The 18,311-nt window shown below is 42.5% G+C and overlaps 2 protein-coding genes across 3 annotated transcripts; one reads left to right on the forward strand and one right to left on the reverse strand.

Annotated features, from left to right (window-relative positions):
- Positions 1 to 1,033: 1,033 nt before the first annotated feature.
- On the forward strand, positions 1,034 to 12,206 carry ctso (cathepsin O). 2 transcript variants are annotated; one of them, XM_056439609.1, is made up of 8 exons: positions 1,034 to 1,406; positions 2,446 to 2,551; positions 2,704 to 2,828; positions 6,196 to 6,363; positions 7,115 to 7,236; positions 9,048 to 9,211; positions 10,610 to 10,702; positions 11,459 to 12,206. In XM_056439609.1, exons 1-8 carry the CDS (start codon positions 1,095 to 1,097, stop codon positions 11,491 to 11,493), a joined length of 1,125 nt encoding a protein of 374 aa, XP_056295584.1. In that variant the 5' UTR covers positions 1,034 to 1,094; the 3' UTR covers positions 11,494 to 12,206. The 2 variants fall into 2 exon arrangements, with proteins under 2 accessions (XP_056295584.1, XP_056295583.1); XM_056439608.1 differs by having other exon boundaries at positions 10,610 to 12,206.
- Positions 11,591 to 16,591, reverse strand: tdo2a (tryptophan 2,3-dioxygenase a). Its single transcript, XM_056439607.1, has 12 exons — positions 16,486 to 16,591; positions 16,227 to 16,329; positions 16,016 to 16,106; positions 15,627 to 15,697; positions 15,024 to 15,151; positions 14,743 to 14,929; positions 14,519 to 14,626; positions 14,281 to 14,392; positions 14,019 to 14,076; positions 13,737 to 13,816; positions 13,283 to 13,373; positions 11,591 to 12,924 (listed from the first exon to the last, which is right to left on the reverse strand). Exons 1-12 carry the CDS (start codon positions 16,518 to 16,520, stop codon positions 12,771 to 12,773), a joined length of 1,218 nt encoding a protein of 405 aa, XP_056295582.1. The 5' UTR covers positions 16,521 to 16,591; the 3' UTR covers positions 11,591 to 12,770.
- Between the last annotated feature and the right edge of the window lie 1,720 nt (positions 16,592 to 18,311).

The raw sequence follows: 18,311 nt of genomic DNA on the forward strand, positions 1-18,311 counted from the left end.
TGATTGACGGAGCTGACCTGTGTACAGTTGTGATGGAGAGGTCATCTCATGGCCCACTTTCAAACTGCCTCGACCAGCCTGGTCAGCTTGTTTTTGATAACAAAAGTCAAGAGCCGACACCTTACAGATTTATCAAAATTAAGGATGCGGCTGACACTTTTTCTCAACAGCAAGACGGACTCCAGACCCCTTCGGACCCCTAATCTTACTCCGAGTCCAACTCTCTGACTAAATTTGTTTACATATTAAATCAGCGTGTGTCATCTCAGCGTGTATCCAGATACAGTTTCCACAGTTTGGTCCCACAGCATCAGTGTCGATGGGTCTGCTTGATTTAAAGATGACTTTTTAAATATAAACCGGACACGCACCATTGTTTTAGTTTGGAAACCTGAGCAAAAATAATCATTATTTCTTTAATAAAAAAGGCACAATAAAGCCACATCATAGAGAGAGAGCCCAGTCATCATTACCACACTACTACAGAATAAACAAGACACGACTAAAACAGAGACAAGCTCCTTACATTTCAATGATCAGACAAATGTTAATAGTCCGTGAGACTCCAGTGTCCCCAACACATTACGGGATGTTTCACATCAGTATCTAAAACAATAATCGAGTGCCATGACTAATGTCGCAGGTAGTATCAGATGGGGGGCGATGAACCAAAAGATTTATTTCCACATGCTCCAGATGGCAATATTGTTGCCAAGGTAGACAAGAGCCAATTAAAATATATTTATAGCTAAAAGAAAGACACAACAGTAATGTGCATGGAGAGATTTATAGTCCGCTGGAAGAAAACACGTCTGTTTTTATTCCAATTCAGGACATGGGATTGTGGTACCGAACAACAACAAACACTTTGACAACACAAAGAAAGTACATGGGAGTAATATTTTTTTATTTACGTTTAGCCAGGCTATGGATTAAATATGGAAGTACGGATTTAAAAACGGTTATACTGCAAAACTATAGTTGTTTGTACCTATTCTTAAATTATAAATATGGGAGAAACACCCCCCCCCCCCCCACACACACTTGCCCTCAGCACTTCTGACCTCGCCAGGAAGGACCTCTGATCCCCGCGCATGCGCATAAGATCACACCTAACTTTTTTCCACGCCACTTTCGTGTTTACTTTCCCGTCTTTTTCACCCGCTGAATGTTTCCAACCGACCTTGCCTCGTCAAATGGGGGGCGGCCACCCGTACCTCGCGGTCCTCGCGGCCGTGTCCACGCTCCTCTTCCCCCCGTGGTGTCTGAACGGGAGCTCGGAGGAGGAGACGCGGACGACCCAGTTTAACGGCTCCGCGGCGGCTTTCGACTCTTTCAGAGCGCACTTCCGCCGCGTGTACGCCGCCGACGGCGAGGAGTTCAACCGCCGCCATCTGCATTTCCAGGTGACGTGAACGTAGGTCAGGAGACACCAACGAGGGCGAGAGCGACACGTGGAGAGACACTGTTGTCACCTTTTTTTTTTACACACACTTCCACAAAAACAAACGCAGACGTCACAACAGACGTCGCCCACTTATGCAAATGGATGAACTGTGCTTTTATTTTGGGAGGCAACACACTTTAATTGTAGATTAACGTGCAATTAATGACGATGTAATTAGAACTCCTCAATTAACTCCGTTAATTTAAGTCCTGGAGTTCACAATTTCACTCTATTGACTATTTCCCTCGAACTTATTTTGTGCTTCTGTGTTATTTGGTTTGTAGCATTGTCGAATATAATTATTGACACTTTGTACTACCTGTTTAGCAAAAGTTACAGTTTAAAAAATATCTGTAACTGAATGTTTCCCCTTTCATGGTGCTTTAAGACTTGATTACCAGTTAATTAGGTATAAGTTATGTCAAACTAGAGCATGAAATACATCTATATTAATATTGCAATGTTCAGTTGTTGTTGAAACTGGTATTGATTTGATTTCAAGTTCTTTTTGAAGGTTGTTAGTTTGAACTTTACTTGAAGGGGTCCAAACTAAACCTGAACACTCACTTTTTTATTATGGTTGCCCCTTATTTTATTAGATTGCTTTATATACTGTTAGGTTGTACTAGCTGGCTAATACAGTAAAGTAATGGCAACTGAGTGTGAGGATATTATTATTAAAGCAGTATGTCAATCCCATAGCTGGTTGAATTTGAGGTATGATTTATTTTAGAAGTAACATTTTAGAAGTAATATTGTGATCCTGATGTATTTATTTAGCTTGTAGGATGTATTTCAAACTCACAAATGTTATGTTATCAAGATTACAATAATAAACAAATCAGCTTTTTTTTTGTTCATCTACTTTTTAGAATTTTTTTAATTCCAAAAATTATACGTGAACGACAACGTTTCCCTGGAGTTGCCTACATTTTGCTGCCGCTTCCGGTAACATTATAACATTACCCCACCTAATCTGTGATGCGTGTTATTTGCAGGATGCTACAAAGCGGCACGCGTACCTGAACTCTTTCTCCACGCTACCGCAGTCTGCCGAATATGGCGTCAACCAGTTCTCTGACCTCTCTCAGGATGAATTCAGAGGTAGGCTGAAGTCCTGTCGCACGTCAGGGGAAATGTATTCGAGATTCACTTATTTAGTGTCCGTCCGGTGGATCGTTTCAAACGGTCGTTCATAGTTCACGGTCATCTTCGTGTCCGGGAAATGACCTTGAGCCGTGTCCCGCCATCCACAGAGCTCTACCTGGGAGCGAGCGCAGGCGGAGCCCCGCCCTTCTCGGGCCGGAAGACAGGGGGGCACCCAGACAAATTTGATTGGAGGGACAAAGCTGTGGTGGCACCGGTCCAGAACCAAGAAGCGGTAAGGTTGACACATATATATATGTATATATATATGTGTAAATACATATATATATATGTGTGTAAATATATTTATAAGTGTAAATATTGTTTAATTTTATATATATATGTAAATATATATGTGTGTAAATATATTTATTTATATATATATGTTTAAATATATATATACACATATATTTACATATATATCTAAATATATTTACATTTATAGATATATAAATATATATATATATGGATATGTAAATATTTACATATATATATATATATATACAGTACATATGTCCATATATTTATATATATAGATATATATAGAGAGATATTTAGATATCTCTATATATATGTGCTGTGGGGTACACAGTCGGGCTATACCTTCAGACTATCGAATGTAAGTAAGTAAGTCAAGTTTATTTATTTTGCACTTTTACAGACAAAGTATCACAAAGTGCAGTACAGTAGGCAATTAAAACAATTTGTCAATAACAGGAGCCAAAACATTTACACAGTTCAAAGAGCAAAGTACAGTAAAAGATGGTGCAATGGAAATAAATAAACAGAGAAGATAAAAAGCAGGCCATGGAATATCTGAATAAACCAAATGCCAGTGTAAACAGGTATGTTTTGAGATAGAGTTTAAATGATACTATTGAATGCCATTTTTCTTTAAATCATACGTTTTTTCACTTGATTCCAGAATAAAGAGCAGACTTTTGTGAGTAAACGGCGCCAGAGAGTCCATTGTCCTCATAGTTTTCGGTTGGTTTTTATTCTAATTTTATTTGTGTATTCTTAATTTTTTTTACTTGGAAGATTTTAATATGTTTTCTACTTATTTTCCCTCATTAAAAAATCCAGCATTTCCACAAAGACACACATATTGTTCATTTGAACAGTTTAACCACTGCACACTCTTATAGTCCAATCTCTATGTTCGTGTACTGTAGGCGTCAATATTTCACATTGCAGAATATGACGTTATGATATCACTAAAACCCCGATTGGACACGCACACGTTCTAAACAGATTTAAGGTGAGCCCAAAAAACAAAACTTTCCTTCCCTTGCTCTGTCAAATTCACGACGTGCATTCTTCTGTACAGTGAAGCTCAAACATATCGAGTGGAGTCACGATAAGCGAGCCGCATATTTGAGTGGACGGGTGCTTTAATAATGGTGGAGGGACAAACCGGGGGCCGCTAAGTGAGATGGAGCTGTTCCTCGTCCTCGCTGGAGGTTAACTTTCTCTCGTCCTTTATCTCTTTAGTCGGTCAACTCGCCGTTCAGGGATGATGTTTTCACTGTGAAACTGTTGTCCCCCGGGGGGGGGGGGGGGGGGGAGGCGGGGGTTACAGCAAACCGCCGACAACATATATTTAGTTCTCTCGAATTCAGCGCCGGTTTAGCACTCCAGGGAGAACCTGACCAGCGCTGCACGACCTGCTTCAGTGCTTATCTTCTTCTTCTTCTAGCTTATTTTTCTAGCTTCTTCTTCTTCTAGCTTCCTTTTCTTCTTCTAGCTTCTTCTTCTTTTTCTTCTTCTTCTAGCTTCATTTTCTTCTTCTAGCTTCCTTTTCTTCTTCTAGCTTCCTTTTCTCCTCCTGCTTCTGCTTCTTCTTCTTCTTCTAGCTTCCTTTTCTTCTTCTAGCTTCTTTTTCTCCTCCTCCTCCTCCTGCTTATTCTTCTTCTTTTTCTTCTTCTAGCTTTCTTTTCTTCTTCTAGCTTCCCTTTCTTCTTCTAGCTTTCTTTTCTCCTTCTTCTTCTTCTAGCTTCCTTTTCTCCTCCTCCTGCTTCTGCTTCTTCTTCTTCTGTTTCTAGCTTCCTTTTCTTCTTCTAGCTTCCTTTTCTCCTCCTTCTCCTTCTGCTCCTGCTTCTTCTTCTTATTCTTCTTCTTCTAGCTTCCTTTTCTTCTTCTAGCTTCTTTTTCTTCTCCTCCTCCTCCTCTTACTTCTTCTTCTTTTTCTGCTGCTTCTTCTTCTTTTCCTCCTCCTCCGGTCCTGTCTGCGGACAGATAAACCCCGCAGATGGATTAACAGAACATAAAACGCAGTACCGCACACAAAGACTCAAAACACCGAGCCGATCACGTCTCATAGATTCTTCTTGATTCAGTTTTCGGTCATTTTGATTCCACTTTTGTGACTCGAGTGCATTTCATCACTTTAAAGGAGAGCGCAGACGGTCTTAATATTTTGTACACTCAGCGCATACTTATCTCCAGTGCAAGCAATAATGACTGATGTTGCTTCTCGGTATTGATTGTAAGCCATGGAACCACACTGAGCAACGGAATATTGGATTTTTACATGGAGAGCTCCGGGTTTTTCATCACATTTGTGAGAATTAATGCTGAGCAAGTGAACTCTGCCGAGTCTGATGCTGTTTGGAGAATGAGATTGCCCCGTCTGAATGTTCTCCAGCATGCATAATGAAACGCACTTTGTTTGTTTGTCTGATTCCAGGGAAACAATGTCACCTGTGTGAGGCGTGTTGCGCAAGAACACCTTTTTGCAATCGGGAATATCTGAAATAATCGCCCCGACTTCACCGCTAAACACATTAATGAGGCAGGAATGGAACATTTCCGTGAAGACGCAGCTCACCTGAGGCGTTTCCGTCAGCAGATGGCAGCAGAAAACAAACCGTTTCGACTCGGGCCGGCCACATCCACTCACCTCAGCGGGATGAGCAGCATCCGCTCGCGCTGTAGATTCATCTCCTCTGGATGAGGTTCCAAATGCTTGAAGTGCTTCTTCACCCGCACCGTTTGAACTCGTATCAAACTGTTTGGGGTCGCCTGATGTCAATATCTTTAACCCTCCTGTTACCTTTCGGGTCAATTTGACCCCATTCAATGTTTAACGTCGGTGTTCTTTGGGGTCAATTTGACCCCAGGCTGTTTTTCACTGTGTCAAACATATAAGAAATATCAACTTTTTTATATATTTAAAGGGATATTTAGGTCGTCAACAAACAAACATAAAGTACCTCACACTTAAACTTGGAAAACAATATTAATTCTAATAATTTTCTGGAGGTTTTAATTGCTGGGGTCAAATTGACACCGAGGGTAAAATATGTCTGTCAATATAAAGGTAACAGGAGGGTTAAACATTGAATGGGGTCAAATTGACCCGAAGGCAACAGGAGGGTTAAAACACTGGTGTAGGACAGCAGAAATTGAACATTTATTCCCCATAAACCAAGTCTCTGGCCCAGTTGAAGACTTCAGCACAACATCAAACTGAGCAAAAATGACAATTTCTTTCTCCCAGCTGTCAAAAAGTGTGATTTTTTGATTTTTTGTGGCTTCCCTCAACATTTATTTTCATTCTTTTTTTTCCCTCCTGATTCCTGTCGATCGACCTCCTCCAGTGTGGGAGTTGCTGGGCGTTCAGCGTGGTCGGTGCCACGCAGTCCGTGCGTGCCATCGGAGGCGGGCGGCTGCAGCAGCTCAGTGTGCAGCAGGTCCTGGACTGCTCCTTCCGGAACGACGGCTGCAGCGGAGGCTCCGCCTTCCAGGCCCTGAGTTGGTTGAAGCAAGTATGTCGATCGAGTACATGTTCATCGAGCAGATAAGTAGATTCAAAGTGAACACGAAAAAGGAGGACATTCAGCAGGCGCTACGTCAAATGAGTCAGGATCATCATCAGGCACCACCCGCACTCACCCAGTTCGGACCGGGATGAAAACAAAGTGCTCGATTTTGCTCGTGAAAAATTGCTCGACTTTGAGGTTTTTCCGATGGAAGTGAATCGAGAATACTTCCGAAACCAATTTTAAATGCTGCCTTTTCTCAGTGAAATAAAGTGCTCCAGACAGCACCCTTTACTGTAGCTTAAAATACCCATGCACACAAAAAAAAAGTGTGATAACAGAAGCCACTCCGTTTTTTAAATTTTTTATTTCCGTTGACCAGCGAAGGCGATAAAGCACTGAAGCGTCATGTCCACCTTGAGATATGTCCGGGTGGTTAACGGAGGTTTACAGTGAGTTCAAAGGGAAAATAAACATCACACACACACACACACGAGAGATGTAGTTTATGAAACAGGCAACCCGTTCAAAGATATGCCCAGTTAGCTCTCGCTAAGAATCCGGTAATATTGTCATGTATTTTAATTAGCGAGATATGCAAAGGCAGTAGGTAAAAATCCGATCGCTGTCTCTTGTCAGACGTACATTAGAGGACTGCCTGCGCCAGGATCTTTCATAAGCAAGATAAATGGATTTATGTTTTGCATTCAGGTAACGCACACTGACTTGAGACTTTAACTATTTCTTCTTTTTCTAGACCCGAGTGAAATTGGTGCCTCAGTCCGAGTATCCCTACAAGGCCAAGACCGGGATCTGCCATTTCTTCCCTCAGTCCCAATACGGTGTCGCCGTGAGGAACTTCACTTCGCATGACTTCAGGTCAACGACTCGTTCCGTCTCGGATAGGAACGGCGCTATATTTGGGCGGAATCGCACTGGATTTTTAATCTGTTTTCATAAAGTACCGAGGACGGGGGTGAGGGGAGTCGATCCGGCGCAATGAGAGAGGACACGGGGTGTCGTGCTTGAGCAGCACGGAGGTTCTTCACTGCGTTCCCATTGGCCGGCTCAGAGTGACCTTGAGTGAAGGTGACGACAGACATTATTTAATATTCAACCGGATCGTGACTCTCACTCCTGCGCCTGTAATGCCCGTTATGGTACGTTGCGCCGCTACCATCGTGAAGAGTCAGGCTCCTGCCACGAAGACTAGATGAAGGTCTCATGACCATATCTCTGAAGTCACTACCATTTGTCGTCTTTTCAGCGTTTTACGTGAAACATCCGCTGCGCTTTTTACGATTCTTTAATTTAGCCGTGCGATATTTTGTCAGTGAAATGTGCTTCGGTGTCCAAAGCTTCAAACTCAACACGACACATTAGAAACGTTTAAGTATTTCAGTTCAAATATTGAGAGAAATCCAAAATCCACAAAGCAAATCATCTTGACCAGTCGAAGCCGCACATTCACACTTTGACCGTCTTAAAGGGAACCAAACACCATGCAGCTGAAAATGAGTTTTTGGGTGGGTGTGGCTACAGGTGAACCCTGCTGACCAAAGCCTGTTGTCACTCCTTAAAGCAGCTGAGAAATACACACAACATTCACGTGTCACATTTCCTCTCTTCTGAAAAAACCCCCAAAACTGCTGTACACAAAGTAGTAATAATATTATCAATAATAGTAATGTGTATAAAAATAAACAATAATAAATAACCTAATAATCTCTTTACGTACGACTTCTCTCGGATGGAGCTTTTTAAATAATTTTTAAAAATATATTCAATTCAGTTTTTCAATTCAGTTTATTTGTATAGCCCAATTTCACAAATTACAAATTTGTCTCGGAGTGCTTTACAATCTGTACACATAGACATCCCTGCCCCAAAACCTTGCATCGGATCAGGAAAAACTCCCAAATAACCCTTCAGGGGGAAAAAAATTATATATAAAATAATATAAATAATATGTGTTTTCAAAAACATAAACGTCAATGCCATGCAACTATCACAAGATCTCTTCATCCCAACTATCCAGCGATCCCGGTGTGACAGACCCCCCCGTCTTCAGAAAAGGTCAGAGTACTGTATCATTGAGCGCATCGGGCCGCTGGAATCGGGCACTGGTGCAGAGAGAAGACGCAGGCCGGGGGAGGGGAGGGGTCACGGGGACCTTTACTGCTGCATAGCAAGCGATAAACAGGATCGTAAAGTTTCAACGAGACAAGACGAGACCTCGCCTCACCGCGAAGAGAGCGTACGCCGGCTTTTTTTATTTAATACAGTTCTGGCACGGACTAGACTCCGTGGCCCGGAGGTCATGAACCGGGCAGAGGAGGGCGTCCGCAACCATCCCGGGTGGGAGTCGTTTGCGGGGGAGGACAAGACGGAGTGGCGAGAGTGCGCCTGCGTCTGGCAACCACCGAGAGAATGACGGGGAACATATCTGTTTTATGAATGAGAGGGGAGATATGACACGCCGACTCGGAGAAAACCGAGCAAACGAGGCACCGGTAAAACATCGGACTCGCGGATGGAGTTCTTATTATGTTTTGCTCCAGGGAGCGTATTATGGTTTTGCAGCACCGGATGGCACGCGTGACGATTCCCACGAAGAGCGAGAGACGTGCCGCGGTGCCGGTGCGGCCGCCGCCTCGAGAGTTCTAAAATGTTCCGCTCTTCCTCCTCAGTGGCCAAGAGGAGGCGATGATGAGTCACCTGGTGGAGCACGGCCCCTTGGCTGTTGACGTGGATGCTGTCAGCTGGCAGGATTACCTGGGTGGAATCATCCAGCACCACTGCTCCAGCAAATGGGCCAACCACGCCGTCCTGGTGGTCGGATACAACGCCGTTGGTACATGCAGTCACGAGAACGAGTTGGAATTCAGGGGGAAAAGGCAACTGGGGTTTTTTTATATTCTTACTTCTGCTAAGACTTACCTTTTTTTCATTTTACGTCAAGAACGTTTTGCAACCCTTAGGGCAGGGGTCGGGAACCTATGGCCGCAGAGCTCCGATGCCGGCGCGTGTGGGGGGCGGAGCAAAGAGCAATTCACCTGCACCCCCCCCCCCTCCCCATCCCGTAGCATCATGCAGCACCAGAAGTCGCATTAAAATTATACGTTAAAAATACTATATGGCTCTCAATGAAATATATTTAGAAATATTTGGCTTTTATGGCTCTCCCAGTCAAAAAGGTTCCTGACCCCTGCCTTAGGGTGTGTGGAAGTACTTTAAATCTGCACTAGGCCAGATTTTTTTGTGTGAAAATAGGAAAAATTGATAGTCTTATTTACAAATTGTTGCTCCAAAACAAGAGGAGATGGAGCGAAACCTATTTTCAACAATTACTGCCTCGCCCCAAAATAACAACATTTTCTGTTCCAAAATGAAGCTTTTTTTCTAATTTATTCAGTATTGTAGGGACTGGCCTTTACGAGTAGAACTTAGTAAAACTTATTTCATTATATCGTGACACTGATTCAATATTTCTGTTGGTTTATGAGAAAAATACCAACCGTTGTCCTGTTTGTCCAAGTTGTGTGCACACACATTCTGAGTAAAGAGGTTCTGATTATTCAGTTACCGGTTACAGCGGGTTTAACCCTTGTGTTGCCTTCGGGTCATTTTGACCCAAATCAATATTACACCCTCCCCCCGCTTTAGGATTAATTTGACCCCATTCAATGTTTAATGTCGGTGTTCTTTCGGTAGTCAACAAACGAACATAAAGTGCCTCACACTTAAACTTGGAAAACAATATTAATTCTAATAATTTTCTGGAGGTTTTAATTGCTGGCGTCAAATTGAACCCAAAGGGTAAAATATGTTAGTAAATATAAAGGTAACAGGAGGGTGAAACATTGAATCGGGTCAAAATGACCCAAAGGCGGGGGGAGGGTGTAATATTGATTTGGGTCAAAATGACCCGAAGGCAACACAAGGGTTAACACACACCAGTGTGAACAACATGTTGCGAAAGGTTGACTTTAACGCTACGTGTGTTTGTTAACGGCCGCCTCCAGAACATCATCGCAGCTACCTCGCCGTTTTTATTTTTGTATTTCTTCACATTCACTTTTTCACACACACACACACTTGTGTTTTGTGGGTATTACCCAAGGATATGGGTGATTATGTAACAGTTTAAAGTGGTTGCAGCGGCAGTGCACACACACACACACACACATGCGCCTAATGCTCCTCTGCCTTGTAAATAATAAAATCTGAAAACGCACGTTGTCTATTTCAGGGGATATTCCATACTGGATTGTGCAGAACTCGTGGGGAGCTTCTTGGGGGAAGGAGGGCTATGTGTACATAAAAATAGGTGGCAACCTTTGTGGTAAGTATGATCTCTTGCCTCTTGTCGTCTTCTGTTAATCTCCTTTTTACGATGTGGTCTCCTTTCTACCGTCCCCACCGCAGGGGATTTATTCAATTCAATTCAGTTTGTTTTGTACAGCCCAATATCACAAATTACTAATTTTCCTTAGAGGGCTTTCAAATCTGTACACATGATATCCCTGACCTTTGACCTCACATCAGATCAGGAAAAACTCCAAAGAAATAGAAAAAACCCTTTTATGGAGAAAAAAGGGAAGACACCTTCAGGAGAGCAACAGAGGAGGATCCCTCTCCAGGATGGACGGATGAATAGATGTCATGTGACCAGAAGGAATCATTACAGAGTTACAACACATTCAATGAGTTTGACAGTGTATAAATAGTTGGTAGTCGGCATGGACCACGATCCAGACCTCCATGATCCATCAGGCAGATGGAGGCAGAGAGGAGTGGGCGGGGCATCAGCGGCCATAGCATCAGACCCAGCCAGGTCCAATGGACCCCATGAGACGTGAAGTCACAAAGACTCCGGGGAGAAAGCAGAGTTAGTAATGTGTGATGGAGATAGAAATTCATCCTTAAATCGAGAGAGAAGAGGAGAGAGGTGCTCAGTGTATCCTAAACGTCCCCCAGCAGCCTATCAGCCTATAGCAGCATCTCTAGAGGCTGGACCAGGTGAACCTGATTCAGCCCTAAATATAAGACAATAAAGAGGAAAGTCTTAATTCTACATCCTTTGGTTTTCTCTTCACAGGTATCGCCGACTCTGTAGCAGCAGTTTTCCTTTGACAATATTGTGTCAATCTCTGCCATGTGTGTGTGTGTGTGTGTGTTTGTGTGTTTACCGCTGCCAAAATCAAATCAGTCATCCGTTTGTTTTCAAATGTCACTTTTAAATCATGTTTTTTTTATTGAAATGTCACCACGTTACATCACCAAAACAAAATAAATGACTTTGACTGCTGATAAACGTTGGCTCACACCTGAGGACAGCTGACACAACGATGCAGAACAATAGTAATACAATAATTGCACAGTACAAAAATAGTTGGATCCATGTTTTGGGTGATCTGCTGCATGCAGAGATCAACCACTGCATACATTCACAACAACATGAATAAAACCCAACATAGCATACGATACAAAACACATTATTAATATTATGTACACACTATTTAGTTTGTGTTTTACATTTACAGCCTGCAAATAGTTTTAGTTTAGATGTTGGCATTGATGGATGATGCAGAGGTTTATTATAGTTTCATGTACACTCGTATTAATAGTGTGAAATGGCTCCCTCTCTGACTCGTCCTCCATGCTGACATGAAACATAATGCGTTTGTTAAAACCCATCACAGCCACCGGTTTGATCGCTGCTCTCACTGATCCATTTGCTTTCAGGTCAGTCGCAGTAAATTTACATAATTGTGTTGAGAAAACATCGCGGGCACATTTTCATCATGGAGCCATCTGCTAAACTTGTCACCGGATTAGAGATTAGAGGGAAATACTTTTAATTTGTCCGTCACTAAGAGACAAAGATGTGTTTTTTTTCTTACCTCGCTCGACATTAACACATTTTGTAATTTTTTTTCTGTATTTCCGAATCCCAAAACTCAAATTCTGAATCTTGAAGTCCCAAACAATAATAGCACTATGGTATAACATATCTCTACACAAAGGATTTTTTTGGGGCGTGTTCTGTCAGCCATGACAAATGACCCCATCCTGTCATCCTCGATCACTCCTGACATGTTTTTCTTTTCTTTTTTCAAACTGGAACCACCAAATTAAGATGCAAGATGCTCAAAAAAAGGCCATCTGGTTTTCAGAGTTTCCTGCACCCCGATGTGGTAGTTGATATTTGTCTGAACCCCATTGAATTTGAGTAGAAAACATAAAAATAAAGGTAAATCTGACAGATGTCACGAACAGCATATCTGATGGAGTTTGAAGCGTCCCTCGTGTTCTCTCAGGGAAAACACGATTTCTCCGGTCCACGCAACTTCGCTCCGGTCTACGCAACTTGCCACCGAAGGATCGGAGACGGCCGAAACACCTCTCCGCTAGTCCGAGTCCTCGCTGCTGCAGTAGGAGCTGTCGCAGCATTCGGCCATGTAGAGGAACTTGTGAACGTTGGGATTCAGCTTGGGGACCCAGTGGCGAGGCACCAGGAACGTCGCCAGATTGAACAGATCCACAAACACTTTGTAGCGGTCACTAAAGGGACAGAAAGTCATTCATCAAACGCTGAACTCGTGCGCTCTCACGATTTTATATAATTGCGCATCTGTTACAAATTGTCCGTCAGAAAACTTTTCTGAAGGACAAAAGAGAAATTTAAAATTGCTGCCAAAATGTTTTACCACGTGGCCAACAAAGAACTTGTCGTCGCTCCTCCTAAATTAACTTGGAAGTATATCGTTTTTACACATCAGGAAGAAGTGGCCGTATGACAAGTTAATTTAGAAGAGCGCAGCGTACAAGTGTCCTGTCCTTATCTAAATTAATAGTATATACTCGCTGTGGGAAAAAAAAGGGTGTCACGGGTAGTTTAAAGTTTGGAGCGGACGGTTACCTGACGGTAGATCTCAGGTAGTGGTATCCGGACGAGCCTCCCGTGCCGGCTTTGTTGCCGATCATACGATGCACCATGCATACGTGGTTATCTAAAACACACACAAAAAGCAGACACATCCTCTGTTGTATGAGCTTTGGATTACATTGTTACATTTTATTTAGCTAACGCTTTTATCCAAAGCGTCTTACAATCATACACCATAGACAAAGCTACAGGGAGCAAGTCAGGGTTAAGTGTCCTGCTCATCGACTAGCGTTGGGCTCAAACCGTGAACCCTCTGGTTGAAAGACGGACCTGCTAACCACTGACATAGGCTAGGCTGTTGGATTGATGGGCAGGCAAAGACGACGTATACGAATCTTCTGCCTCTGAGGCCTATAACTTTAGCTCTGTAAACTTCTTTTGTCAGTCCTCGTCGCAGCTTTCGGGAAGGGATGCGGCGGAAACTTACATCGCCATTTCGTCATGAGGGTGTCGATGTCCATGAGGGATGTGAGCAGCTGGAAAGGAACCTGGAACCTCGGCTCTTCCCTGCAATGTCGAAGAAGATGCATTTATTTAATTGCCGTACGATTATGTTTATGGGTGGTGATTCGTAGAAGTTGGAAAAATGAGAGGGACGACAGTGACGGTCACATGACTCTTGTGTAGCCTTGATGATTCCTGCCAAAGGTGCGTCAACACATCATAAGCGGGGGGGGGGGGGGGGGATTCTGTAAAAAAAAACACGTACCTGTAGAAGTTGATCATCAGGGCGCCTTGGAGAGCCTTGTAAGAGATCCGCCGCTCACCTTGTCAGCAAGAATTTAAAAAGCGTGTTACTTTTTACGGAAAACTAATTGTCCTTATGTGATTTCGAGCCTAATTTGACAAAATGATACGTAACATTGATAACATTTTTAGTCAAATCTAGACCAAACAGGTGCGAAGGCCTTGACAAACACATTACGACATGTGATCGTCGCGATTTTATTCCATTTGTGGAAAGCGCTCACCTTTGCTGAAGAGATGTTCGTGGCGCTTTTCGTCAAAGAGAGAAGTGAACAGCACTTTCTGTTTGACCAGCTCAGCCATCATTTCCAACTTCTCCTCAGAATCTGCCATTTTCTTTCAGGGAAAAAAAAGAGGTCCCAGAGGAATATGGGTAAATAACAAAATAACAGTCCCTGTCAATCATTCTGTGCTCTCCGGGGGGAGAAAGTTTGTTTTCCGTAAGCTGGAGTCGTCTCCTACCTCGATTTTCTCCTTCTCCTGATTCAGCCCCTTAAATATATTGATTGCCAGCCTTTGCCAGAAATTGAATCCATCCGCCTCCAGGCCGGGAGTTCTCTCCAGCCACTCCTGTGAAAATACAGCCATGGGGGTTTTTACTACCTTTTATACCCCGGTGGGCAGCACATGAGCTTATCCAGATACAGCAAACAGAAAGTTGTGTTTTTTGGGGTCGTGAGGTTTACCTCGATGAGTTTTAGGAGCGTCGGCTCCTGTTCGCTGGCGAGCAGCAACTTGCTTTCCTGACCCTTGAAGTTGTCCCTGTGATGGCGGCGATTGTACGGGACCCTCAGGTTGTCCGGGACCCCGATTTTGTTCTCCAAGAGCCGAAATTGAAGGCTTTGGAATCCGGAGGCTGGAGCCAAGTACCCTCTACATACAAGAAGTCACGAAAGGAGAGCATCTTTTACACGTTTTTTTTTTGAGGAGCCAAGTAGAAGGAGCCAGAAGACATTCACAAGCCTACCGAAAGTCAAAGAAGTCCAAGGCGGTCATGGTCTCCAGAACCGCGAACTGTTCGAGCAGCAGGTTGAGGATTCTCACGATCCGGTGGATGCGGTTGTTGACTTTGAGCATGTAGCGTTCGTCTCGGACCTGAAGGAATATTAAAGTAGTGAAGGAAATAATTAGCAATCACGGCAAACCTTGTACACACACATACCCTTCGAAACAGACAAACGGAGAAAAATGGCTGAAATAGTTGAAATAAGGTTATATATTTTTACATCAACGTTTCATCAACCTATAGTGCGACTCCAAAAATACAGAATTAAAACAGTTGAATTAATTTAAATTTATACAATTTTTCGCTGAGTGACCGGATGTTGTCTGTGGACTTTGACATATTTTTGTGCTTAGCTTATTTTTTCATATTTTGAGCAGGGTTCAATCTTCAACACTGACACATCTATAAGAACCACATTTATTGTTACAACATGTCCTTCTCTCCCTCAGAAACATCCAACTGAGGGAACTTAAAAACTAGGAAAAAAATATTTCTGGATTTGAAACGTGCCATTTTCACATTGTCATGAACAAGAAAAACTCAAATTCGAGTAATGTGACTTACGTGTCCACTGATGAAGATATGTCGCACTGAATCCAGTTCGTACAAGATCTGTTTGAACCATAGTTCAAAGGCTGAAGGAAAAGACCAAAAAAAGTTTAACCATCAGAAACATTTGAGTAAACAGGTTACTTACACTATAAAACATGTCACTTTGAGCAAGTTACTCTTCAGTCCTATACATTAAAGTAATAGTAAAGTAATTAGTACAAATAGTTCGAAAAATAAGTAAAGATATAGTAAAAATCGTATTGAAAAAAACAACAAAAGATACATTCGTGGGATTTTTATTTTTGTTAGAAACCTATTAAATGTGCCAAGACAAAAACAACTGTTTCTCCGAGAGGAGTAGAAGGAAAATAAGCTCTTAAACACTATTGAGCTAGTTTTACCTTGATGGGTGACGATGAAGAGGTGCTCATCGTGGATCTTATCAGCCTTTAATTCGCTCTGCAGCACCTGGGCTGAGAGGATTTTTTCGAGCTGCGAGTTGAAGAGAAATGAAGCGCTTGGAGTTAAATGCACAAATTTGAAAAACCAATCTAAAACTCCAGTTCTCCTCTCTCCTTTAAACTAAATAATTTGAGGGGTGGTGTTTCCTACCTGCAGGTATTCTCCATAGATGATTCCTCCTTTGCTGGCCTTGTTAACTCCGGCCTGGGAGGCATCCTCCTCTTCCTCCCCTTCGTGAGGCTTTTTGAATATCCTGCAACGGGGGGGGAAAGAGAAGCCGCTCGGTTATCGGATGTGTTCCACCATCATCGTGGATTATGAATGAATTGTCGGACTGCATTTAACTGAATATGACAAAATTTATATCCTTTCAAGCCCTAATTTAGTCGCAATGACGATTCAAACGTACAAATGGCTCTTCTCAAAGTACGGACATCCACTCATGACGTGTGATGATCAGTTGCAGCAAAAATGTGTTCTTCTCCTTCCACTAATATTTGATAAAATTGCCTTCAACGCAGTCCGGACTTTTAAAGGCTCTCCTCGACCAATCACTCGCGAGGATACGGCCTCCATCCGACCCACCTCTGTTTGCCCCACGACGTGGTTGTTGACCCCTAATCGAGGCACAACTTCTGGACTTCTGAACACCATACAAAATATATTAACCCTTGTGTTGCCTTCGGGTCAATTTGACCCGATTCAATGTTTAACCCTCCTGTTACCTTTATATTTACTAACATATTTTACCCTTGAGGTCAATATGACCCCAGCTATTAAAATCTCCAGAAAATTATTAGAATTAATATTGTTTTCCAAGTTTAAGTGTGAGGTACTTTATGTTTGTTTGTTGACTCCCGAAAGAACACCGACATTAAACATTGAATCGGGTCAAATTGACCCGAAGGCGACAGGAGGGTTAAATATTGAATCGGGTCAAAATGACCCGAAGGCAACACAAGGGTTAAACATTGAATCGGGTCAAAATGACCCGAAGGCAACACAAGGGTTAATAGTAGGATATTAAATATATTCAACGTAAGACAGTTTTTACTGTTAGTTATTGCTCGAGACCTTTAGACTAGTATTCAGGAACCAGTGGTCACATGGTATCTTCAGTGTTTACTCTCCAGGATTTGGTTTTTATGTCTGTATAGCCTCACACTCATGGGACACCGGGTTCCGTGAGCTGAGAGCCCTTTATACTCATCTCCGTTTGCATCAGAGGTTTGATGCCTTGGCGGGCAAAACTCATATGCACTTCATACCCTTTTGGCCATTTTTTCCAAAACAACAAACTGTATTTCAGAATAGAGGAAAAAGAAGAAGAAAAACACAAGATGTGAAAAACTCATTTCAAAGAGCTTTTTTTAACCCTTGTGTTGCCTTAGGGTCATTTTGACCCGAATCAATATTACACCCTCCCCCCCTTTAGGATTAATTTGACCCCATTCAATGTTTAATGTCGGTGTTCTTTCGGTAGTCAACAAACAAACATAAAGTGCCTCACACTTAAACTTGGAAAACAATATTAATTCTAATAATTTTCTGGAGGTTTTAATTGCTGGCGTCAAATTGAACCCAAAGGGTAAAATATGTTAGTAAATATAAAGATAACAGGAGGGTGAAACATTGAATCGGGTCAAAATGACCCAAAGGCGGGGGGAGGGTGTAATATTGATTCGGGTCAAAATGACCCTAAGGCAACACAAGGGTTAAAAAGCACAACAAACCATTCAATTTCATTTCCATTTTGGCCATTGCTTTGACGTCCTAAAAAAACACGTCTCCTGTTCAAACTGCCAGATGCTCCTCGACTGACTTGTGTTAAAGTTAAACTATGTTGATACTATTTACATTGTTCAACAACTCATTTTTTCAACTCAAAGTCTTTTTTTTTCTCCAACGTCATTGGACTCGAAAGTAAATATTTACAATTTGGTTAATATTTGAGTTCCCCTCATTGCATGTTACAAGGTCCTGTGGACTTTACATCCTGCGGATGGGAAACCAGGGAGCCACGTTTCTGTGTGTTCCCGTGACTCCGACAATCAAAGCTGTGGTTGAGGTCATCTGTAACTCGCCGTCTCTTCTACTGAGGATGCATTTCGTGTCACGTGCAGTGCGTCAGTAATATTTGCATTTTGTTTTCCTTCTCGTTTGGCTCTTCATCAGCCAAACCGATGGCGTTTTTGCATTACATAATTAGATAACATGTCATTTAGCTAACGCAGA

Source organism: Pseudoliparis swirei, chromosome 19, assembly GCF_029220125.1.
Source record: "Pseudoliparis swirei isolate HS2019 ecotype Mariana Trench chromosome 19, NWPU_hadal_v1, whole genome shotgun sequence".
In the NCBI taxonomy this organism is placed as follows: Eukaryota; Metazoa; Chordata; class Actinopteri; order Perciformes; family Liparidae; genus Pseudoliparis; species Pseudoliparis swirei.